This window comes from Pollachius pollachius (genome assembly GCF_949987615.1).
Source record: "Pollachius pollachius genome assembly, chromosome: 2".
Classification (NCBI taxonomy): domain Eukaryota; kingdom Metazoa; phylum Chordata; class Actinopteri; order Gadiformes; family Gadidae; genus Pollachius; species Pollachius pollachius.
Window position 1 is genome coordinate 36,836,522 of NC_136935.1, and position 23,014 is coordinate 36,859,535.

The following is a 23,014-nucleotide window of genomic DNA, read 5'->3' on the forward strand; positions in this document are numbered from 1 at the left end:
TTGTATTACAATTGATTTGGTGTTAATTGTAAAGGTGCATTTTACCCACTACAGATATTCAGAACATAGTCATAAAAATCAAAGAATTGTTTAAGAGAGTTAAGGTTGAAGTGATGAGTTAAAAAGAATACACATGCTTAGAGAGAAGTACCAGGGTGAGGTAGTTCTCTAAGGAAAGGAACACATATTGCTCTACTCAGGCCACTTCCATATCAACCTTATCAACAACACAGTACCCCTCATGATCACTAAGAGGACGATTGTGCTAGAGATGACGTCAAGCTTACATTAGCCAGTTTAACCAACTAGTAAGCTGTGTAGAAAACTGTTTAAAAGTTGTATGTTTTTAGCTGAAAATACGATTTCATCCTGTTTTGTAAATTAACTATTAAAAAAAGTACAAAGTAAGTACAGATATCTGTAAAAAAAAAAAAAGGAAGATAAAGAAGAGAAGTAGATAAAAATGAAAATAGCATTAGATAAAACAAGAAGGAACTTTGTGCAACTGTGGTCTTAAGGTGATTCAATGCTCCAGGCCTGGAAGTTCAAAACCCTTGTTGTTAATACTGCTGCACATTATGAAAAGAAGAACAAGGTTTGAAAGTTCTGTTTTTTGTTCAGCTTAGTACATGTTGAACTGGCAAACACATCAGGCTAGCTTCTCTTCTACAGTAAGACAAGTTTTTACTTCAATCTCACTGTTAACAATGTAGTTCATATATTGATGACTACAAATCCTATGAAGATAACTGTTTTGGTTTTACCATTAACAATGTTGTGTTTTTTTCATATTTATGTATTTCTCCTTTTATGAAATTTAATCTTTTTTTTTTATCTGCAGGTGAGTTTAAATATCTCACCAGAACAACAAAGTGAGAGAGGAGAGGACGAAAGAACTATGAATTTGCCATTTCTAGTTATCCTTCTGTCATTACCAGGTACATTTACTGTGTATTGTTTACATTTAGTTTAACTGTTTCACTGAGTACCATGAGAACCAAGCAACTGGAATAAGGAGAGGGCCAAAGCATGTTGGTAACAGATTTGACATTAAAGAAGCAACATCTTGAACGCTGTGTTTGGTTAAGATGACTCATAGAATAGAGAAAGGTCCACTTTACATATTAGAGTTTAGGTTATTAGTCTTTGTGTTGGATACCAAATCAATGCAAGTTGTATGCAGCCCCTTGTAGTAATAGTTATGTCGTCTTTGGTGATCATAAAACTACAAAGTGAATTATTTGACAGAATATGTATTTGCATTTCAGAATACATTACATATTGTTAGCCCTTTCCTGGTTGCTCGGTAATCCTGAATTATTTACAACATTGATGGATAATTCAGTTGGTTTATTTTTGCATACAGCATCCAGTCGAAGGTCAGAAGCCAACATGGTTTCCAATCTTACAAATGTTTGCTCTACCACTATCTTTATCCCTAGTTGTATTATAGTTGTATATTTTTACTTCTATGACTAGCTGTATCACTAGCTGTATGATGTTGGTTTCATGAGGTTCTGGGACATTCCTCTCACAGCTCAGTGGTCCACATGTTTCCAGCTCCACCCAACAGCCTCCAACTCTTTGTGTGTCTTGTGATCATGCATTTCATCAGCTGAGCCTCTGTGTCTTGTTCATTCTGAATTCGATGTTTTCTTTTCTTTTTTACAGCGCTACAGAGTAATTATGACTATGCAGTTACTTACACATCTACTGATGTCTGCGCATTAAGAGAATCAACGGTTGACATCAACTGCACCTATGAATTCCCTTATAACAACCATTACAGCGTCACAACACTGTGGTTCACTAAAGGAGAGATCAATACGACAGTTAATCTGAAAAGTGATGCTGACTACACAGGTCGCGTTGAATACAGCTGTGGAGAGATACAATGTAACTTGCTCAGCTGTAATGGAATGTGTACTCTAAGAATCAAAGACTTGAGACAGAGTGACTCTGCTGAGTACAAGTTCAGGTTCATAACAAACATAGACACTGGGAAATTTACTGGCGTCCCTGGAGTGATGTTATCTGTGACAGGTAAACTTTAAAAACTAATGTGTGTGTGTGTGTGTGTGCGTGTGTGTGTGTGTGTGCCCGCATGTTTGTGTCCGTCTGTCAGTCTGTCTGGAAGGAAACTATTACTGTCAAGCTCATAATGCAATCGGACATCATGATTCCATCTATTTGTTCACTTATGTGACGGGTAATTATTATTTTAAAACAGACACACACACACTTTGCTACTGAATGTATTATATATCCATAGAGGAGGGCATATGCTCCCGAAATGAAATCTGTGCAACCTCAAATATTACTTCCAGCATTTGTGAGAGTGTAAATAATGGTGGTGCTACCTTTACTAGTTTGTAGGGGTGTTCCCAGGGGAATGTATCAATTTGGTGGAGGATTTATTGTTTATTTATTGATTTATTGTTATTGTTGAGTAGTGTGTAGAATATACTAGCATCTAGCGGTGAGGTCGCAGATTGGAACTATCTGGACACTTACATATTATGTATTTCTTCTTCAACTACTTCATCATACATTTAGATATTACCGCGCCCTAAGCCTCAATAGACAAATAACATAACAAAAGTGTTGGCAAAGTCTGAAGGTAGTAACTGGTCAGATCATCAGCAGCTGACTTTAATGACGCTGAAGCAACTCAGCGGTCCTGCTCATTCCAAATTGCACATTGTTCCTTCATGATACTTGATACACTACTTGGTAAGCTCCAGTGATCAAGCCTAGCCCTAGCATTGTAATAACTATTTAAACCCAGTCAGTGTCTGAATTCATATTCTTATTTTCCAGAGACATCGCCTTCATCATCATCACTGACAACATCAGTCAATGTCAGAATCGTTGTGGTTTCAATGGCCACAGTACTCCTTGTTTTTATTTTCATTCGGTGAGATATTCTTTCCCCCTCCCCCTCTCTCTCACTCTCTCTAGCTCTCTATCTGTCTTGCTAACTCTCTCTTTCTCTCAGACACTCTCACTCTCCGTGTGCCTCTTCCTCTTTCTCGTTTTCCATTCACTTCTGTTTCTTCTTTCTCTCTGTTCTCTTACCAGACGACCAAGGCCCTCCAGAGAAGCATCTGGCCTGGGGGAGGCAGCAGAGAAGGTTGGCGAGGTGGAGGAGCAGCGGAGGGACAGAAATGCAGACTTTTGACTCAACCATCCTTTTACTAGTCCTCCCACTAGAAGAAGTCTCACCAGGCCAGACACTGTGTGGGACCTGTGTTGACCCAAACTAAAGCTGATGTAGAAGACTAAACTATCATGGTACAGGTCCTGTTCCTACCCTCCCCTGTGGTCACCAGATAATGGTACAGGTCATTCTATGTTCCTCCCCTATGGTCACCAGATAATGGTATAGGCCATTCTATGTTCCTCCCCTATGGTCACCAGATGATGGTATAGGCCATTCTATGTTCCTCCCCTATGGTCACCAGATGATGGCAGACAGAATCGGATTTCAGAGGCCAGCATGTTTTGTTTCCCTGGCAACTCTAGGCTGTGTGAAAACACACAGATGTTAACAGTAGTCACCACAAGGTTTGACAAATTAACCAAAAACCAAAATGTACTCTTGTTTCCTCTCCGAACCTAGGTTGTTCCTAGGTCTGACATGGAGAACCGTATGCAGTGAGATTTTCTTCCAGCCATGTACAGCCATACATGGGATGGTTTTATGTATATCTTATAGCGCTTCATTTTTTTATGTGCTAAATACCTCCCACCACAGACCCTTGATTGTTTATGTTCCTCTCTTATTAACTTCTCATAACTTAACGTAAAGATTGTGACATTTACATGTTAACATTGGAGCTGCCAGATTTCTAAGCCAGTATTTCGAATTCTACAACATGGGCCTTTCAGACTGTTACTGTTATTAAGAGCAATACCAATAAAGGATTTTTCAGTGTCGACAGACAGACTATTAATTTGTATTACAATTGATTTGGTGTTAATTGTAAAGGTGCATTTTACCCACTACAGATATTCAGAACATAGTCATAAAAATCAAAGAATTGTTTAAGAGAGTTAAGGTTGAAGTGATGAGTTAAAAAGAATACACATGCTTAGAGAGAAGTACCAGGGTGAGGTAGTTCTCTAAGGAAAGGAACACATATTGCTCTACTCAGGCCACTTCCATATCAACCTTATCAACAACACAGTACCCCTCATGATCACTAAGAGGACGATTGTGCTAGAGATGACGTCAAGCTTACATTAGCCAGTTTAACCAACTAGTAAGCTGTGTAGAAAACTGTTTAAAAGTTGTATGTTTTTAGCTGAAAATACGATTTCATCCTGTTTTGTAAATTAACTATTAAAAAAAGTACAAAGTAAGTACAGATATCTGTAAAAAAAAATAAAGGAAGATAAAGAAGAGAAGTAGATAAAAATGAAAATAGCATTAGATAAAACAAGAAGGAACTTTGTGCAACTGTGGTCTTAAGGTGATTCAATGCTCCAGGCCTGGAAGTTCAAAACCCTTGTTGTTAATACTGCTGCACATTATGAAAAGAAGAACAAGGTTTGAAAGTTCTGTTTTTTGTTCAGCTTAGTACATGTTGAACTGGCAAACACATCAGGCTAGCTTCTCTTCTACAGTAAGACAAGTTTTTACTTTAATCTCACTGTTAACAATGTAGTTCATATATTGATGACTACAAATCCTATGAAGATAACTGTTTTGGTTTTACCATTAACAATGTTGTGTTTTTTTCATATTTATGTATTTCTCCTTTTATGAAATTTAATCTTTTTTTTTTATCTGCAGGTGAGTTTAAATATCTCACCAGAACAACAAAGTGAGAGAGGAGAGGACGAAAGAACTATGAATTTGCCATTTCTAGTTATCCTTCTGTCATTACCAGGTACATTTACTGTGTATTGTTTACATTTAGTTTAACTGTTTCACTGAGTACCATGAGAACCAAGCAACTGGAATAAGGAGAGGGCCAAAGCATGTTGGTAACAGATTTGACATTAAAGAAGCAACATCTTGAACGCTGTGTTTGGTTAAGATGACTCATAGAATAGAGAAAGGTCCACTTTACATATTAGAGTTTAGGTTATTAGTCTTTGTGTTGGATACCAAATCAATGCAAGTTGTATGCAGCCCCTTGTAGTAATAGTTATGTCGTCTTTGGTGATCATAAAACTACAAAGTGAATTATTTGACAGAATATGTATTTGCATTTCAGAATACATTACATATTGTTAGCCCTTTCCTGGTTGCTCGGTAATCCTGAATTATTTACAACATTGATGGATAATTCAGTTGGTTTATTTTTGCATACAGCATCCAGTCGAAGGTCAGAAGCCAACATGGTTTCCAATCTTACAAATGTTTGCTCTACCACTATCTTTATCCCTAGTTGTATTATAGTTGTATATTTTTACTTCTATGACTAGCTGTATCACTAGCTGTATGATGTTGGTTTCATGAGGTTCTGGGACATTCCTCTCACAGCTCAGTGGTCCACATGTTTCCAGCTCCACCCAACAGCCTCCAACTCTTTGTGTGTCTTGTGATCATGCATTTCATCAGCTGAGCCTCTGTGTCTTGTTCATTCTGAATTCGATGTTTTCTTTTCTTTTTTACAGCGCTACAGAGTAATTATGACTATGCAGTTACTTACACATCTACTGATGTCTGCGCATTAAGAGAATCAACGGTTGACATCAACTGCACCTATGAATTCCCTTATAACAACCATTACAGCGTCACAACACTGTGGTTCACTAAAGGAGAGATCAATACGCCAGTTAATCTGAAAAGTGATGCTGACTACACAGGTCGCGTTGAATACAGCTGTGGAGAGATACAATGTAACTTGCTCAGCTGTAATGGAATGTGTACTCTAAGAATCAAAGACTTGAGACAGAGTGACTCTGCTGAGTACAAGTTCAGGTTCATAACAAACATAGACACTGGGAAATTTACTGGCGTCCCTGGAGTGATGTTATCTGTGACAGGTAAACTTTAAAAACTAATGTGTGTGTGTGTGTGTGTGCGTGTGTGTGTGTGTGCCCGCATGTTTGTGTCCGTCTGTCAGTCTGTCTGGAAGGAAACTATTACTGTCAAGCTCATAATGCAATCGGACATCATGATTCCATCTATTTGTTCACTTATGTGACGGGTAATTATTATTTTAAAACAGACACACACACACTTTGCTACTGAATGTATTATATATCCATAGAGGAGGGCATATGCTCCCGAAATGAAATCTGTGCAACCTCAAATATTACTTCCAGCATTTGTGAGAGTGTAAATAATGGTGGTGCTACCTTTACTAGTTTGTAGGGGTGTTCCCAGGGGAATGTATCAATTTGGTGGAGGATTTATTGTTTATTTATTGATTTATTGTTATTGTTGAGTAGTGTGTAGAATATACTAGCATCTAGCGGTGAGGTCGCAGATTGGAACTATCTGGACACTTACATATTATGTATTTCTTCTTCAACTACTTCATCATACATTTAGATATTACCGCGCCCTAAGCCTCAATAGACAAATAACATAACAAAAGTGTTGGCAAAGTCTGAAGGTAGTAACTGGTCAGATCATCAGCAGCTGACTTTAATGACGCTGAAGCAACTCAGCGGTCCTGCTCATTCCAAATTGCACATTGTTCCTTCATGATACTTGATACACTACTTGGTAAGCTCCAGTGATCAAGCCTAGCCCTAGCATTGTAATAACTATTTAAACCCAGTCAGTGTCTGAATTCATATTCTTATTTTCCAGAGACATCGCCTTCATCATCATCACTGACAACATCAGTCAATGTCAGAATCGTTGTGGTTTCAATGGCCACAGTACTCCTTGTTTTTATTTTCATTCGGTGAGATATTCTTTCCCCCTCCCCCTCTCTCTCACTCTCTCTAGCTCTCTATCTGTCTTGCTAACTCTCTCTTTCTCTCAGACACTCTCACTCTCCGTGTGCCTCTTCCTCTTTCTCGTTTTCCATTCACTTCTGTTTCTTCTTTCTCTCTGTTCTCTTACCAGACGACCAAGGCCCTCCAGAGAAGCATCTGGCCTGGGGGAGGCAGCAGAGAAGGTTGGCGAGGTGGAGGAGCAGCGGAGGGACAGAAATGCAGACTTTTGACTCAACCATCCTTTTACTAGTCCTCCCACTAGAAGAAGTCTCACCAGGCCAGACACTGTGTGGGACCTGTGTTGACCCAAACTAAAGCTGATGTAGAAGACTAAACTATCATGGTACAGGTCCTGTTCCTACCCTCCCCTGTGGTCACCAGATAATGGTACAGGTCATTCTATGTTCCTCCCCTATGGTCACCAGATAATGGTACAGGTCATTCTATGTTCCTCCCCTATGGTCACCAGATGACGGCAGACAGAATCGGATTTCAGAGGCCAGCATGTTTTGTTTCCCTGGCAACTCTAGGCTGTGTGAAAACACACAGATGTTAACAGTAGTCACCACAAGGTTTGACAAATTAACCAAAAACCAAAATGTACTCTTGTTTCCTCTCCGAACCTAGGTTGTTCCTAGGTCTGACATGGAGAACCGTATGCAGTGAGATTTTCTTCCAGCCATGTACAGCCATACATGGGATGGTTTTATGTATATCTTATAGCGCTTCATTTTTTTATGTGCTAAATACCTCCCACCACAGACCCTTGATTGTTTATGTTCCTCTCTTATTAACTTCTCATAACTTAACGTAAAGATTGTGACATTTACATGTTAACATTGGAGCTGCCAGATTTCTAAGCCAGTATTTCGAATTCTACAACATGGGCCTTTCAGACTGTTACTGTTATTAAGAGCAATACCAATAAAGGATTTTTCAGTGTCGACAGACAGACTATTAATTTGTATTACAATTGATTTGGTGTTAATTGTAAAGGTGCATTTTACCCACTACAGATATTCAGAACATAGTCATAAAAATCAAAGAATTGTTTAAGAGAGTTAAGGTTGAAGTGATGAGTTAAAAAGAATACACATGCTTAGAGAGAAGTACCAGGGTGAGGTAGTTCTCTAAGGAAAGGAACACATATTGCTCTACTCAGGCCACTTCCATATCAACCTTATCAACAACACAGTACCCCTCATGATCACTAAGAGGACGATTGTGCTAGAGATGACGTCAAGCTTACATTAGCCAGTTTAACCAACTAGTAAGCTGTGTAGAAAACTGTTTAAAAGTTGTATGTTTTTAGCTGAAAATACGATTTCATCCTGTTTTGTAAATTAACTATTAAAAAAAGTACAAAGTAAGTACAGATATCTGTAAAAAAAAATAAAGGAAGATAAAGAAGAGAAGTAGATAAAAATGAAAATAGCATTAGATAAAACAAGAAGGAACTTTGTGCAACTGTGGTCTTAAGGTGATTCAATGCTCCAGGCCTGGAAGTTCAAAACCCTTGTTGTTAATACTGCTGCACATTATGAAAAGAAGAACAAGGTTTGAAAGTTCTGTTTTTTGTTCAGCTTAGTACATGTTGAACTGGCAAACACATCAGGCTAGCTTCTCTTCTACAGTAAGACAAGTTTTTACTTTAATCTCACTGTTAACAATGTAGTTCATATATTGATGACTACAAATCCTATGAAGATAACTGTTTTGGTTTTACCATTAACAATGTTGTGTTTTTTTCATATTTATGTATTTCTCCTTTTATGAAATTTAATCTTTTTTTTTTATCTGCAGGTGAGTTTAAATATCTCACCAGAACAACAAAGTGAGAGAGGAGAGGACGAAAGAACTATGAATTTGCCATTTCTAGTTATCCTTCTGTCATTACCAGGTACATTTACTGTGTATTGTTTACATTTAGTTTAACTGTTTCACTGAGTACCATGAGAACCAAGCAACTGGAATAAGGAGAGGGCCAAAGCATGTTGGTAACAGATTTGACATTAAAGAAGCAACATCTTGAACGCTGTGTTTGGTTAAGATGACTCATAGAATAGAGAAAGGTCCACTTTACATATTAGAGTTTAGGTTATTAGTCTTTGTGTTGGATACCAAATCAATGCAAGTTGTATGCAGCCCCTTGTAGTAATAGTTATGTCGTCTTTGGTGATCATAAAACTACAAAGTGAATTATTTGACAGAATATGTATTTGCATTTCAGAATACATTACATATTGTTAGCCCTTTCCTGGTTGCTCGGTAATCCTGAATTATTTACAACATTGATGGATAATTCAGTTGGTTTATTTTTGCATACAGCATCCAGTCGAAGGTCAGAAGCCAACATGGTTTCCAATCTTACAAATGTTTGCTCTACCACTATCTTTATCCCTAGTTGTATTATAGTTGTATATTTTTACTTCTATGACTAGCTGTATCACTAGCTGTATGATGTTGGTTTCATGAGGTTCTGGGACATTCCTCTCACAGCTCAGTGGTCCACATGTTTCCAGCTCCACCCAACAGCCTCCAACTCTTTGTGTGTCTTGTGATCATGCATTTCATCAGCTGAGCCTCTGTGTCTTGTTCATTCTGAATTCGATGTTTTCTTTTCTTTTTTACAGCGCTACAGAGTAATTATGACTATGCAGTTACTTACACATCTACTGATGTCTGCGCATTAAGAGAATCAACGGTTGACATCAACTGCACCTATGAATTCCCTTATAACAACCATTACAGCGTCACAACACTGTGGTTCACTAAAGGAGAGATCAATACGCCAGTTAATCTGAAAAGTGATGCTGACTACACAGGTCGCGTTGAATACAGCTGTGGAGAGATACAATGTAACTTGCTCAGCTGTAATGGAATGTGTACTCTAAGAATCAAAGACTTGAGACAGAGTGACTCTGCTGAGTACAAGTTCAGGTTCATAACAAACATAGACACTGGGAAATTTACTGGCGTCCCTGGAGTGATGTTATCTGTGACAGGTAAACTTTAAAAACTAATGTGTGTGTGTGTGTGTGTGCGTGTGTGTGTGTGTGCCCGCATGTTTGTGTCCGTCTGTCAGTCTGTCTGGAAGGAAACTATTACTGTCAAGCTCATAATGCAATCGGACATCATGATTCCATCTATTTGTTCACTTATGTGACGGGTAATTATTATTTTAAAACAGACACACACACACTTTGCTACTGAATGTATTATATATCCATAGAGGAGGGCATATGCTCCCGAAATGAAATCTGTGCAACCTCAAATATTACTTCCAGCATTTGTGAGAGTGTAAATAATGGTGGTGCTACCTTTACTAGTTTGTAGGGGTGTTCCCAGGGGAATGTATCAATTTGGTGGAGGATTTATTGTTTATTTATTGATTTATTGTTATTGTTGAGTAGTGTGTAGAATATACTAGCATCTAGCGGTGAGGTCGCAGATTGGAACTATCTGGACACTTACATATTATGTATTTCTTCTTCAACTACTTCATCATACATTTAGATATTACCGCGCCCTAAGCCTCAATAGACAAATAACATAACAAAAGTGTTGGCAAAGTCTGAAGGTAGTAACTGGTCAGATCATCAGCAGCTGACTTTAATGACGCTGAAGCAACTCAGCGGTCCTGCTCATTCCAAATTGCACATTGTTCCTTCATGATACTTGATACACTACTTGGTAAGCTCCAGTGATCAAGCCTAGCCCTAGCATTGTAATAACTATTTAAACCCAGTCAGTGTCTGAATTCATATTCTTATTTTCCAGAGACATCGCCTTCATCATCATCACTGACAACATCAGTCAATGTCAGAATCGTTGTGGTTTCAATGGCCACAGTACTCCTTGTTTTTATTTTCATTCGGTGAGATATTCTTTCCCCCTCCCCCTCTCTCTCACTCTCTCTAGCTCTCTATCTGTCTTGCTAACTCTCTCTTTCTCTCAGACACTCTCACTCTCCGTGTGCCTCTTCCTCTTTCTCGTTTTCCATTCACTTCTGTTTCTTCTTTCTCTCTGTTCTCTTACCAGACGACCAAGGCCCTCCAGAGAAGCATCTGGCCTGGGGGAGGCAGCAGAGAAGGTTGGCGAGGTGGAGGAGCAGCGGAGGGACAGAAATGCAGACTTTTGACTCAACCATCCTTTTACTAGTCCTCCCACTAGAAGAAGTCTCACCAGGCCAGACACTGTGTGGGACCTGTGTTGACCCAAACTAAAGCTGATGTAGAAGACTAAACTATCATGGTACAGGTCCTGTTCCTACCCTCCCCTGTGGTCACCAGATAATGGTACAGGTCATTCTATGTTCCTCCCCTATGGTCACCAGATAATGGTATAGGCCATTCTATGTTCCTCCCCTATGGTCACCAGATGACGGCAGACAGAATCGGATTTCAGAGGCCAGCATGTTTTGTTTCCCTGGCAACTCTAGGCTGTGTGAAAACACACAGATGTTAACAGTAGTCACCACAAGGTTTGACAAATTAACCAAAAACCAAAATGTACTCTTGTTTCCTCTCCGAACCTAGGTTGTTCCTAGGTCTGACATGGAGAACCGTATGCAGTGAGATTTTCTTCCAGCCATGTACAGCCATACATGGGATGGTTTTATGTATATCTTATAGCGCTTCATTTTTTTATGTGCTAAATACCTCCCACCACAGACCCTTGATTGTTTATGTTCCTCTCTTATTAACTTCTCATAACTTAACGTAAAGATTGTGACATTTACATGTTAACATTGGAGCTGCCAGATTTCTAAGCCAGTATTTCGAATTCTACAACATGGGCCTTTCAGACTGTTACTGTTATTAAGAGCAATACCAATAAAGGATTTTTCAGTGTCGACAGACAGACTATTAATTTGTATTACAATTGATTTGGTGTTAATTGTAAAGGTGCATTTTACCCACTACAGATATTCAGAACATAGTCATAAAAATCAAAGAATTGTTTAAGAGAGTTAAGGTTGAAGTGATGAGTTAAAAAGAATACACATGCTTAGAGAGAAGTACCAGGGTGAGGTAGTTCTCTAAGGAAAGGAACACATATTGCTCTACTCAGGCCACTTCCATATCAACCTTATCAACAACACAGTACCCCTCATGATCACTAAGAGGACGATTGTGCTAGAGATGACGTCAAGCTTACATTAGCCAGTTTAACCAACTAGTAAGCTGTGTAGAAAACTGTTTAAAAGTTGTATGTTTTTAGCTGAAAATACGATTTCATCCTGTTTTGTAAATTAACTATTAAAAAAAGTACAAAGTAAGTACAGATATCTGTAAAAAAAAAAAAAGGAAGATAAAGAAGAGAAGTAGATAAAAATGAAAATAGCATTAGATAAAACAAGAAGGAACTTTGTGCAACTGTGGTCTTAAGGTGATTCAATGCTCCAGGCCTGGAAGTTCAAAACCCTTGTTGTTAATACTGCTGCACATTATGAAAAGAAGAACAAGGTTTGAAAGTTCTGTTTTTTGTTCAGCTTAGTACATGTTGAACTGGCAAACACATCAGGCTAGCTTCTCTTCTACAGTAAGACAAGTTTTTACTTCAATCTCACTGTTAACAATGTAGTTCATATATTGATGACTACAAATCCTATGAAGATAACTGTTTTGGTTTTACCATTAACAATGTTGTGTTTTTTTCATATTTATGTATTTCTCCTTTTATGAAATTTAATCTTTTTTTTTTATCTGCAGGTGAGTTTAAATATCTCACCAGAACAACAAAGTGAGAGAGGAGAGGACGAAAGAACTATGAATTTGCCATTTCTAGTTATCCTTCTGTCATTACCAGGTACATTTACTGTGTATTGTTTACATTTAGTTTAACTGTTTCACTGAGTACCATGAGAACCAAGCAACTGGAATAAGGAGAGGGCCAAAGCATGTTGGTAACAGATTTGACATTAAAGAAGCAACATCTTGAACGCTGTGTTTGGTTAAGATGACTCATAGAATAGAGAAAGGTCCACTTTACATATTAGAGTTTAGGTTATTAGTCTTTGTGTTGGATACCAAATCAATGCAAGTTGTATGCAGCCCCTTGTAGTAATAGTTATGTCGTCTTTGGTGATCATAAAACTACAAAGTGAATTATTTGACAGAATATGTATTTGCATTTCAGAATACATTACATATTGTTAGCCCTTTCCTGGTTGCTCGGTAATCCTGAATTATTTACAACATTGATGGATAATTCAGTTGGTTTATTTTTGCATACAGCATCCAGTCGAAGGTCAGAAGCCAACATGGTTTCCAATCTTACAAATGTTTGCTCTACCACTATCTTTATCCCTAGTTGTATTATAGTTGTATATTTTTACTTCTATGACTAGCTGTATCACTAGCTGTATGATGTTGGTTTCATGAGGTTCTGGGACATTCCTCTCACAGCTCAGTGGTCCACATGTTTCCAGCTCCACCCAACAGCCTCCAACTCTTTGTGTGTCTTGTGATCATGCATTTCATCAGCTGAGCCTCTGTGTCTTGTTCATTCTGAATTCGATGTTTTCTTTTCTTTTTTACAGCGCTACAGAGTAATTATGACTATGCAGTTACTTACACATCTACTGATGTCTGCGCATTAAGAGAATCAACGGTTGACATCAACTGCACCTATGAATTCCCTTATAACAACCATTACAGCGTCACAACACTGTGGTTCACTAAAGGAGAGATCAATACGACAGTTAATCTGAAAAGTGATGCTGACTACACAGGTCGCGTTGAATACAGCTGTGGAGAGATACAATGTAACTTGCTCAGCTGTAATGGAATGTGTACTCTAAGAATCAAAGACTTGAGACAGAGTGACTCTGCTGAGTACAAGTTCAGGTTCATAACAAACATAGACACTGGGAAATTTACTGGCGTCCCTGGAGTGATGTTATCTGTGACAGGTAAACTTTAAAAACTAATGTGTGTGTGTGTGTGTGTGCGTGTGTGTGTGTGTGTGCCCGCATGTTTGTGTCCGTCTGTCAGTCTGTCTGGAAGGAAACTATTACTGTCAAGCTCATAATGCAATCGGACATCATGATTCCATCTATTTGTTCACTTATGTGACGGGTAATTATTATTTTAAAACAGACACACACACACTTTGCTACTGAATGTATTATATATCCATAGAGGAGGGCATATGCTCCCGAAATGAAATCTGTGCAACCTCAAATATTACTTCCAGCATTTGTGAGAGTGTAAATAATGGTGGTGCTACCTTTACTAGTTTGTAGGGGTGTTCCCAGGGGAATGTATCAATTTGGTGGAGGATTTATTGTTTATTTATTGATTTATTGTTATTGTTGAGTAGTGTGTAGAATATACTAGCATCTAGCGGTGAGGTCGCAGATTGGAACTATCTGGACACTTACATATTATGTATTTCTTCTTCAACTACTTCATCATACATTTAGATATTACCGCGCCCTAAGCCTCAATAGACAAATAACATAACAAAAGTGTTGGCAAAGTCTGAAGGTAGTAACTGGTCAGATCATCAGCAGCTGACTTTAATGACGCTGAAGCAACTCAGCGGTCCTGCTCATTCCAAATTGCACATTGTTCCTTCATGATACTTGATACACTACTTGGTAAGCTCCAGTGATCAAGCCTAGCCCTAGCATTGTAATAACTATTTAAACCCAGTCAGTGTCTGAATTCATATTCTTATTTTCCAGAGACATCGCCTTCATCATCATCACTGACAACATCAGTCAATGTCAGAATCGTTGTGGTTTCAATGGCCACAGTACTCCTTGTTTTTATTTTCATTCGGTGAGATATTCTTTCCCCCTCCCCCTCTCTCTCACTCTCTCTAGCTCTCTATCTGTCTTGCTAACTCTCTCTTTCTCTCAGACACTCTCACTCTCCGTGTGCCTCTTCCTCTTTCTCGTTTTCCATTCACTTCTGTTTCTTCTTTCTCTCTGTTCTCTTACCAGACGACCAAGGCCCTCCAGAGAAGCATCTGGCCTGGGGGAGGCAGCAGAGAAGGTTGGCGAGGTGGAGGAGCAGCGGAGGGACAGAAATGCAGACTTTTGACTCAACCATCCTTTTACTAGTCCTCCCACTAGAAGAAGTCTCACCAGGCCAGACACTGTGTGGGACCTGTGTTGACCCAAACTAAAGCTGATGTAGAAGACTAAACTATCATGGTACAGGTCCTGTTCCTACCCTCCCCTGTGGTCACCAGATAATGGTACAGGTCATTCTATGTTCCTCCCCTATGGTCACCAGATAATGGTATAGGCCATTCTATGTTCCTCCCCTATGGTCACCAGATGACGGCAGACAGAATCGGATTTCAGAGGCCAGCATGTTTTGTTTCCCTGGCAACTCTAGGCTGTGTGAAAACACACAGATGTTAACAGTAGTCACCACAAGGTTTGACAAATTAACCAAAAACCAAAATGTACTCTTGTTTCCTCTCCGAACCTAGGTTGTTCCTAGGTCTGACATGGAGAACCGTATGCAGTGAGATTTTCTTCCAGCCATGTACAGCCATACATGGGATGGTTTTATGTATATCTTATAGCGCTTCATTTTTTTATGTGCTAAATACCTCCCACCACAGACCCTTGATTGTTTATGTTCCTCTCTTATTAACTTCTCATAACTTAACGTAAAGATTGTGACATTTACATGTTAACATTGGAGCTGCCAGATTTCTAAGCCAGTATTTCGAATTCTACAACATGGGCCTTTCAGACTGTTACTGTTATTAAGAGCAATACCAATAAAGGATTTTTCAGTGTCGACAGACAGACTATTAATTTGTATTACAATTGATTTGGTGTTAATTGTAAAGGTGCATTTTACCCACTACAGATATTCAGAACATAGTCATAAAAATCAAAGAATTGTTTAAGAGAGTTAAGGTTGAAGTGATGAGTTAAAAAGAATACACATGCTTAGAGAGAAGTACCAGGGTGAGGTAGTTCTCTAAGGAAAGGAACACATATTGCTCTACTCAGGCCACTTCCATATCAACCTTATCAACAACACAGTACCCCTCATGATCACTAAGAGGACGATTGTGCTAGAGATGACGTCAAGCTTACATTAGCCAGTTTAACCAACTAGTAAGCTGTGTAGAAAACTGTTTAAAAGTTGTATGTTTTTAGCTGAAAATACGATTTCATCCTGTTTTGTAAATTAACTATTAAAAAAAGTACAAAGTAAGTACAGATATCTGTAAAAAAAAATAAAGGAAGATAAAGAAGAGAAGTAGATAAAAATGAAAATAGCATTAGATAAAACAAGAAGGAACTTTGTGCAACTGTGGTCTTAAGGTGATTCAATGCTCCAGGCCTGGAAGTTCAAAACCCTTGTTGTTAATACTGCTGCACATTATGAAAAGAAGAACAAGGTTTGAAAGTTCTGTTTTTTGTTCAGCTTAGTACATGTTGAACTGGCAAACACATCAGGCTAGCTTCTCTTCTACAGTAAGACAAGTTTTTACTTTAATCTCACTGTTAACAATGTAGTTCATATATTGATGACTACAAATCCTATGAAGATAACTGTTTTGGTTTTACCATTAACAATGTTGTGTTTTTTTCATATTTATGTATTTCTCCTTTTATGAAATTTAATCTTTTTTTTTTATCTGCAGGTGAGTTTAAATATCTCACCAGAACAACAAAGTGAGAGAGGAGAGGACGAAAGAACTATGAATTTGCCATTTCTAGTTATCCTTCTGTCATTACCAGGTACATTTACTGTGTATTGTTTACATTTAGTTTAACTGTTTCACTGAGTACCATGAGAACCAAGCAACTGGAATAAGGAGAGGGCCAAAGCATGTTGGTAACAGATTTGACATTAAAGAAGCAACATCTTGAACGCTGTGTTTGGTTAAGATGACTCATAGAATAGAGAAAGGTCCACTTTACATATTAGAGTTTAGGTTATTAGTCTTTGTGTTGGATACCAAATCAATGCAAGTTGTATGCAGCCCCTTGTAGTAATAGTTATGTCGTCTTTGGTGATCATAAAACTACAAAGTGAATTATTTGACAGAATATGTATTTGCATTTCAGAATACATTACATATTGTTAGCCCTTTCCTGGTTGCTCGGTAATCCTGAATTATTTACAACATTGATGGATAATTCAGTTGGTTTATTTTTGCATACAGCATCCAGTCGAAGGTCAGAAGCCAACATGGTTTCCAATCTTACAAATGTTTGCTCTACCACTATCTTTATCCCTAGTTGTATTATAGTTGTATATTTTTACTTCTATGACTAGCTGTATCACTAGCTGTATGATGTTGGTTTCATGAGGTTCTTGGACATTCCTCTCACAGCTCAGTGGTCCACATGTTTCCAGCTCCACCCAACAGCCTCCAACTCTTTGTGTGTCTTGTGATCATGCATTTCATCAGCTGAGCCTCTGTGTCTTGTTCATTCTGAATTCGATGTTTTCTTTTCTTTTTTACAGCGCTACAGAGTAATTATGACTATGCAGTTACTTACACATCTACTGATGTCTGCGCATTAAGAGAATCAACGGTTGACATCAACTGCACCTATGAATTCCCTTATAACAACCATTACAGCGTCACAACACTGTGGTTCACTAAAGGAGAGATCAATACGCCAGTTAATCTGAAAAGTGATGCTGACTACACAGGTCGCGTTGAATACAGCTGTGGAGAGATACAATGTAACTTGCTCAGCTGTAATGGGATGTGTACTCTAAGAATCAAAGACTTGAGACAGAGTGACTCTGCTGAGTACAAGTTCAGGTTCATAACAAACATAGACACTGGGAAATTTACTGGCGTCCCTGGAGTGATGTTATCTGTGACAGGTAAACTTTAAAAACTAATGTGTGTGTGTGTGTGTGTGTGTGTGTGTGTGTGTGTGTGTGTGTGTGTGTGTGTGTGTCTGTGTCTGTTTGTGTGTATCTTTGTCACTTTTTGTGTTCTTGCAGGTTTGTCTTGAGTGTAATCTTAATTTCTGTTATTAACTGTGTATTTCATTCTCAGACCAGGTGAAGGTGTCCTTTCCTTCTTCTACTGATCCTACCAGGGCAAACATGACATGTCACAGTATGTGTAGCCTAGCTGGTGGTTTTACCTACATCTGGTTCAGGAATGGACAGTATGTAGAACAGGGGATCTACTACAAAGGCAATATTAGTTCTGAAGACAACTATACATGTGCTTTTGAAGGATACAAACATCTCCACTCTCCTTTAGTGTGTAAGTCAACTCTGCAGTACACTGACATGTTACCAGATGTAATGAACCTTTTAGGGCACAGAAATACATGTTGATGTATTATGAATGGACTCAAACTGTTGGCATTTTATATATTTATTAATTTAACTTCTAACAGACGCTCCAAAGACCCCCTCAGTGACCGCGAGTCCCTCTGGTGAAATAGAGGAGGGCAGCTCAGTGACTCTGAGCTGCAGCAGTGATGCCAACCCAGCAGCTGACTACACCTGGTTCAAGGAACATGAAGACTCAGTGGGACGATCAGGACAGAACTACACCATCACTAATATCACATCTGAGCTTGGAGGAAACTATTACTGCCAACCCCGTAATGCAATTGGACGTCATAATTCAACCTTTTTGTTCATTGATGTGATAGGTAATTTCCTATTTAGAAAAAACGCAAACATACACAGAGACACACACACACACAGTCACTCACAGAGTATGAATAAGCCAAGTCTCACTACTTCGCCAGTATTGGGCACACAGTTCATTATTGACCTATTCATTTAACAGTTTGTTATCAGTGTCTGAATTCATTTGACTATGTTCCAGAGACGACGTTTTCACAGACAACAGCAGTAGCAGTAGGAACCATTGGTGTCTTACTGGCCATCATACTCCTCCTAGTCTTCCTCTGGATGAGGTGAGATACGCTCTCTCTCTTTCTCTCTTTCTTTATGACATTTCTTCCTTTCTCCTGTTGCTTCTTTATATTTCTGTTCTCTTCACCAGAACAAAGAGGGCCTCCAGAGCCAGTGTACAGGGAGGGAATACAGACACCGTCGAGGAGGTGAGACACAGGAAGCCATTTATCACTAACCCATCCTTCACTAAGACACACAGTGGAAATTACCTGACCACAACACAAGACCGCACAGGTGTTGTCTAGTTTCCTTAGCAAGTATTCATTTCTGTAACTAGGAGATACTTTACATCCACAGTCACTAGAGTAATCAGTCTTGGGTGTATTCTTTCTGTGGGGCAGTGTTGCCATGACACCAGTCAACTATGGTATGGTGTGGTCAACTGAGAATAGAAACCTAAGTTGAGTCTCTTAAGTTAAGGGTCAGGACTTGACAAAGCAATGTTTGCTAATTGGGTGAAGGATCTAGAGCACAAACTTGACTCAGGAAAGACGAAGGATGTAGGAAGGATTTGAAGTGCAGCCTACAGCAGCCTACATGGTGGTACCAGTAGTCACCACCGGGTCTCTTAATGAACCAGAAACACATGTCTTGAGGAGTCTAAAGTGTCTCTTAATGCACCCTTCTGTTCTCACTCCCCTTCAGCCATTTCCTGTTCCGGTGTATGACAACCTCTCAGCTCTGACCATTCGCTCAGCTCCTGCAGTACACAGAGAACCAATAGAAAAGCAGGATGACCTCCACTATGCCAGCGTCCACATCTCTCACTCAGAGAACCAGGAAGTGCCTCGCTGTTTGGCTGGCTCCTGTGTCCAATCAGATCAGACGGATGAGGTCCTTTACTCTGTGGTCAACTTCAGAAGACACAACGCTGTGCCTGAGTAAGCTTCTCTTGGTATTTCTAAAGAGAAAATAGACAAGGTGGCTGAAGTTCATATGTCCTCTGTCCCCTTTACAGGGCCTGTGACCAGAGAGAGACTGGAAAAACCTCAGATTTGGACAAGACAAAAACCCAGGGGGTGAACGTGAACCAGTAGCAGGATTTCAATAGTGGGATAGTGTCCCATTCATTCAGTTTAAACAGGAAAATATGCTGGCTGATTGTTTGCTGTATGTCCTATGGTGCTTAATTTCCTGTGCTGAATACTTGCCACCAATGGTTATACAAGATCTGAGGATTTTTTTAGTTATTTTTACTTATTTAAATAATTGTTCCACTTGTGAAGGCCATGAGCGAGGTCACATTTTAACGAGGGACTGTTGCTCTTGTTGGCGTTGCTCCGCTTCATTGCTTCCATCTGCTGGTTACATGATTGTACTGCACCTGTAAGGGTCTTAAATAATAATACCGGTCTTGGTGATCTAACCATCGTAGCCATCCCCTGTCTGCACGAAATCATTTTTTCTATAGAAAATATATTTCCCCCATTTTAATAAATCTCTACAATTAAGTCACAAAGAACAAAGAAATGTTCAGTCAGTTAATCTGAAACATTTGGGACCCAAACAGAACCACTGGGCCTTTGAATAGATGTGTGCTGTATAGTTTATATTATAAGTCTGTACAGTGCTCTACTTCTATATCAGTAAAAGTTGATATTTGCCTTTTACTAATCATTGTTTTGAGTGGTGTGATCCTGTCATCGACATCACGATAAATAAATAAAACATTATTATTATTGTGGATTATCACTAGATTATTGCTGTGGACTGTCGCTTGGATTGTTACTAATTATTACCACTAGGATTATTACCATGGATAGGGTGATCACAGGGGGATCCTTCCTTTCAGGTAGTGTTAGGGGTGCAATTGGTGCCCTGATTGACATACATAGTAGTACTACGCGTTATTATCACATGTCTACATGTTGTTGCACATAGAAACATTGTATGACTGTTTCTATGTGAAGCACTCGTCTACCTCATGTATGAAAAGTGCTATTTAAATAAAGTTGCCTTGGCTTGCCTTGTTCCTGCGGTAATATCAATTTGTTACAAGGGTCATGTGTATACGTTGCTATAAGGTCACGTCTACTTGTTGATAGGATCTAGGGCTTTCAACTGAACCAAAATAATCTAAATTTAGTATTTCATGAAAAAATTGGAGATTTGAATATATTAAAATACATATTGCTAAATATATTGTTGCAACCCGGCTCTTGCACAACCCCCATAGAGCCCCAGTGGGCAGGTGGTAGGGGCGGTGTACCACCGATTTCCAACAGATGGTGCCAGTGAGCGCATTTGTACCAGCTCCAATCAGTAGGATGCAGAGCACCTGAGGAGCAGGTGGAGAAGCTTCAACATTTATTGAGGAGTCTCCCGGTTCTCGTGATCATGACGTGATTCCAACCGGATCGACGGGACTGTGGATTCCTCCAAGCTGTTTTTGTTGGCTTGTTGGAATCCACAACATAATGGATTGAATAAACATACATTTTTTGTTTAAGCAGCAGAGACGCCGGGTTACCACAATACATTAAATTACAAAATGTATCAAATGCATAATTAATGTGCATTTGGCGACTCCTGATCGCTAAGTCAACAGGGGGGATTAAGAAGGCCGGTACAAAATGACGCTAACGGGAAGTGGCTGGCTGCAATGTATCGGTCCATCTCCCCGGCCATCCATCTCTATAGGTAGGCTGGATCACTACTTCGTAAGACTTGTGGCCTGTTCAGATCGCTGGGAATTATTGGGACATTTTTTCTCGTGAAGACACTTCCTGACGCTCTGATGATTCTACTTCCTTTAAGCAACTGGGGCCAGATTTTGCTAACAAGAGTTGCCCAGTTGGTGATGTAATGTATACTAGTGATGTGCATGAACATGACTGACCACAAGGCAAAGGTTTTGACTGGTGCGAACTGGTTTTACTCAATATAAAATAATCAACCATCCAGTGGTGGGCCGTCAGGGCCCGCAGGGCCTTCTCTGCTGGCTTTGTCAAAATCTAAATTTTATATATATATATATATATATATATATATATATATATATATATTATTGTTTTCAAAATTACATTAATTTGAACCCATCTTAATTCCATATTTTATTCAGTACTTGCAACATAATTCCAGAAGGAAAACCGTTTTCTTTTGTAAGGCTGATCTCAGCTGAATAACGCATCACAGCTAGGTTACATGAACCGGCGGGGCCAGCACTAAAAGTATTTCTTTCCCCCACTGAAGCTGCCACCTCCCATTGGATAAAAAATTTGACTGACGTGTGTAATCAGCCAATGAAATGTTGATGTGTAGTAATAGAACGACCCCAGGGCCCAGCAATATGCCGGCGCTGGCCCCCGGTGATGTCATCAGCGAATTTGGAATCGTTGGCGATACGAGTTGATAGTGAACTACTATGGCCACCGCCTTCACAGCACCTAGCGATGCTGTTTCTGATCTCCTTCGTTTGCCTTTTTCAAGGCGATCGTTTGGAGAGAAGACAGACTTAATTTCAAGAGGAAGACCTACTCCTAAGCCTGATGGGCTGACTGGGCTGACTAAAGGCTTTGTGCGGCACTTTACTAAGTGCAACTACAGCCGCTATGACTGGCTAACGGCTAGCACCGTTCAGAACAACCTATTCTACTCGCCGTGTTTGCTGTTCAACATCAGTAAGGGGACATGGAACAGCGCCGGGTTTAGCAGTCTTAACAGCTTCACCAAGGCAGCTTTAAAACATCAGGCCATGGGTGGTGGGTGAGTTTTACTTTGCACTGTGTAGGACCGATAATGTTGTTGTGGTACTTTAGTTCATAACGCATTTTTTTTAATGGTTTGAAACACAAATATATTGCTGGAATTTGGGCAGTAGGCTTAATGGTAACGCTTTGTGTGGATTCGGATAAAGAAAAGACCGATGCCGATAAGCGTCAAAATGACGCATATAGGCGCCGATAATCGGTCCATCCCTAGTGTGGAAGCTAACATTCAGCTTCAGTCTGAGCTAGGATGAGTTTTCTGAGCCCCCCAAAACCAGGCCGGCTGCCTGGCAAAAAGAGGCCCGTTCACGATTCTGATTATAATTTGGGCAACTGAACATCACATTCGGGCAAGTTGAACATGACCTGTACTTGCCCGATGGGCAAGTGCTTTTGAAACCTAAGTGTCAATATAGTTTCATATAGTCATATAGTTTGTGTGGGTGGCATGAAGTAGCGAAATCGGCGGCAGCCAGTATGCGCGCATGCACGTTTTGCGTGTTTTGCTAC

General features: G+C 39.5%; 1 protein-coding gene and 4 long non-coding RNA genes across 5 annotated transcripts; all 5 read left to right on the forward strand.

Annotated features, from left to right (window-relative positions):
- The first annotated feature begins 587 nt into the window (after nt 1–587).
- On the forward strand, nt 588–3,876 carry LOC307092146. The gene is made up of 5 exons (XR_013812787.1): nt 588–671; nt 842–938; nt 1,672–2,043; nt 2,821–2,917; nt 3,082–3,876. It is a non-coding gene; the product is annotated as an uncharacterized lncRNA (long non-coding RNA).
- Nucleotides 3,877–4,544: 668 nt separating this feature from the next.
- On the forward strand, nt 4,545–7,787 carry LOC307071910. The gene is made up of 5 exons (XR_013811647.1): nt 4,545–4,628; nt 4,799–4,895; nt 5,629–6,000; nt 6,776–6,872; nt 7,037–7,787. It is a non-coding gene; the product is annotated as an uncharacterized lncRNA (long non-coding RNA).
- A 668-nt stretch (nt 7,788–8,455) lies between these two features.
- LOC307071780 lies at nt 8,456–11,698 on the forward strand. The gene is made up of 5 exons (XR_013811640.1): nt 8,456–8,539; nt 8,710–8,806; nt 9,540–9,911; nt 10,687–10,783; nt 10,948–11,698. It is a non-coding gene; the product is annotated as an uncharacterized lncRNA (long non-coding RNA).
- Nucleotides 11,699–12,366: 668 nt separating this feature from the next.
- Nucleotides 12,367–15,611, forward strand: LOC307092145. Its single transcript, XR_013812786.1, has 5 exons — nt 12,367–12,450; nt 12,621–12,717; nt 13,451–13,822; nt 14,600–14,696; nt 14,861–15,611. It is a non-coding gene; the product is annotated as an uncharacterized lncRNA (long non-coding RNA).
- Nucleotides 15,612–16,279: 668 nt separating this feature from the next.
- On the forward strand, nt 16,280–20,666 carry LOC307092002 (sialic acid-binding Ig-like lectin 14). Its single transcript, XM_079758860.1, has 9 exons — nt 16,280–16,363; nt 16,534–16,630; nt 17,364–17,735; nt 17,914–18,129; nt 18,266–18,526; nt 18,706–18,796; nt 18,886–18,943; nt 19,443–19,678; nt 19,756–20,666. Exons 1-9 carry the CDS (start codon nt 16,322–16,324, stop codon nt 19,832–19,834), a joined length of 1,452 nt encoding a protein of 483 aa, XP_079614986.1. The 5' UTR covers nt 16,280–16,321; the 3' UTR covers nt 19,835–20,666.
- Nucleotides 20,667–23,014: the final 2,348 nt, after the last annotated feature.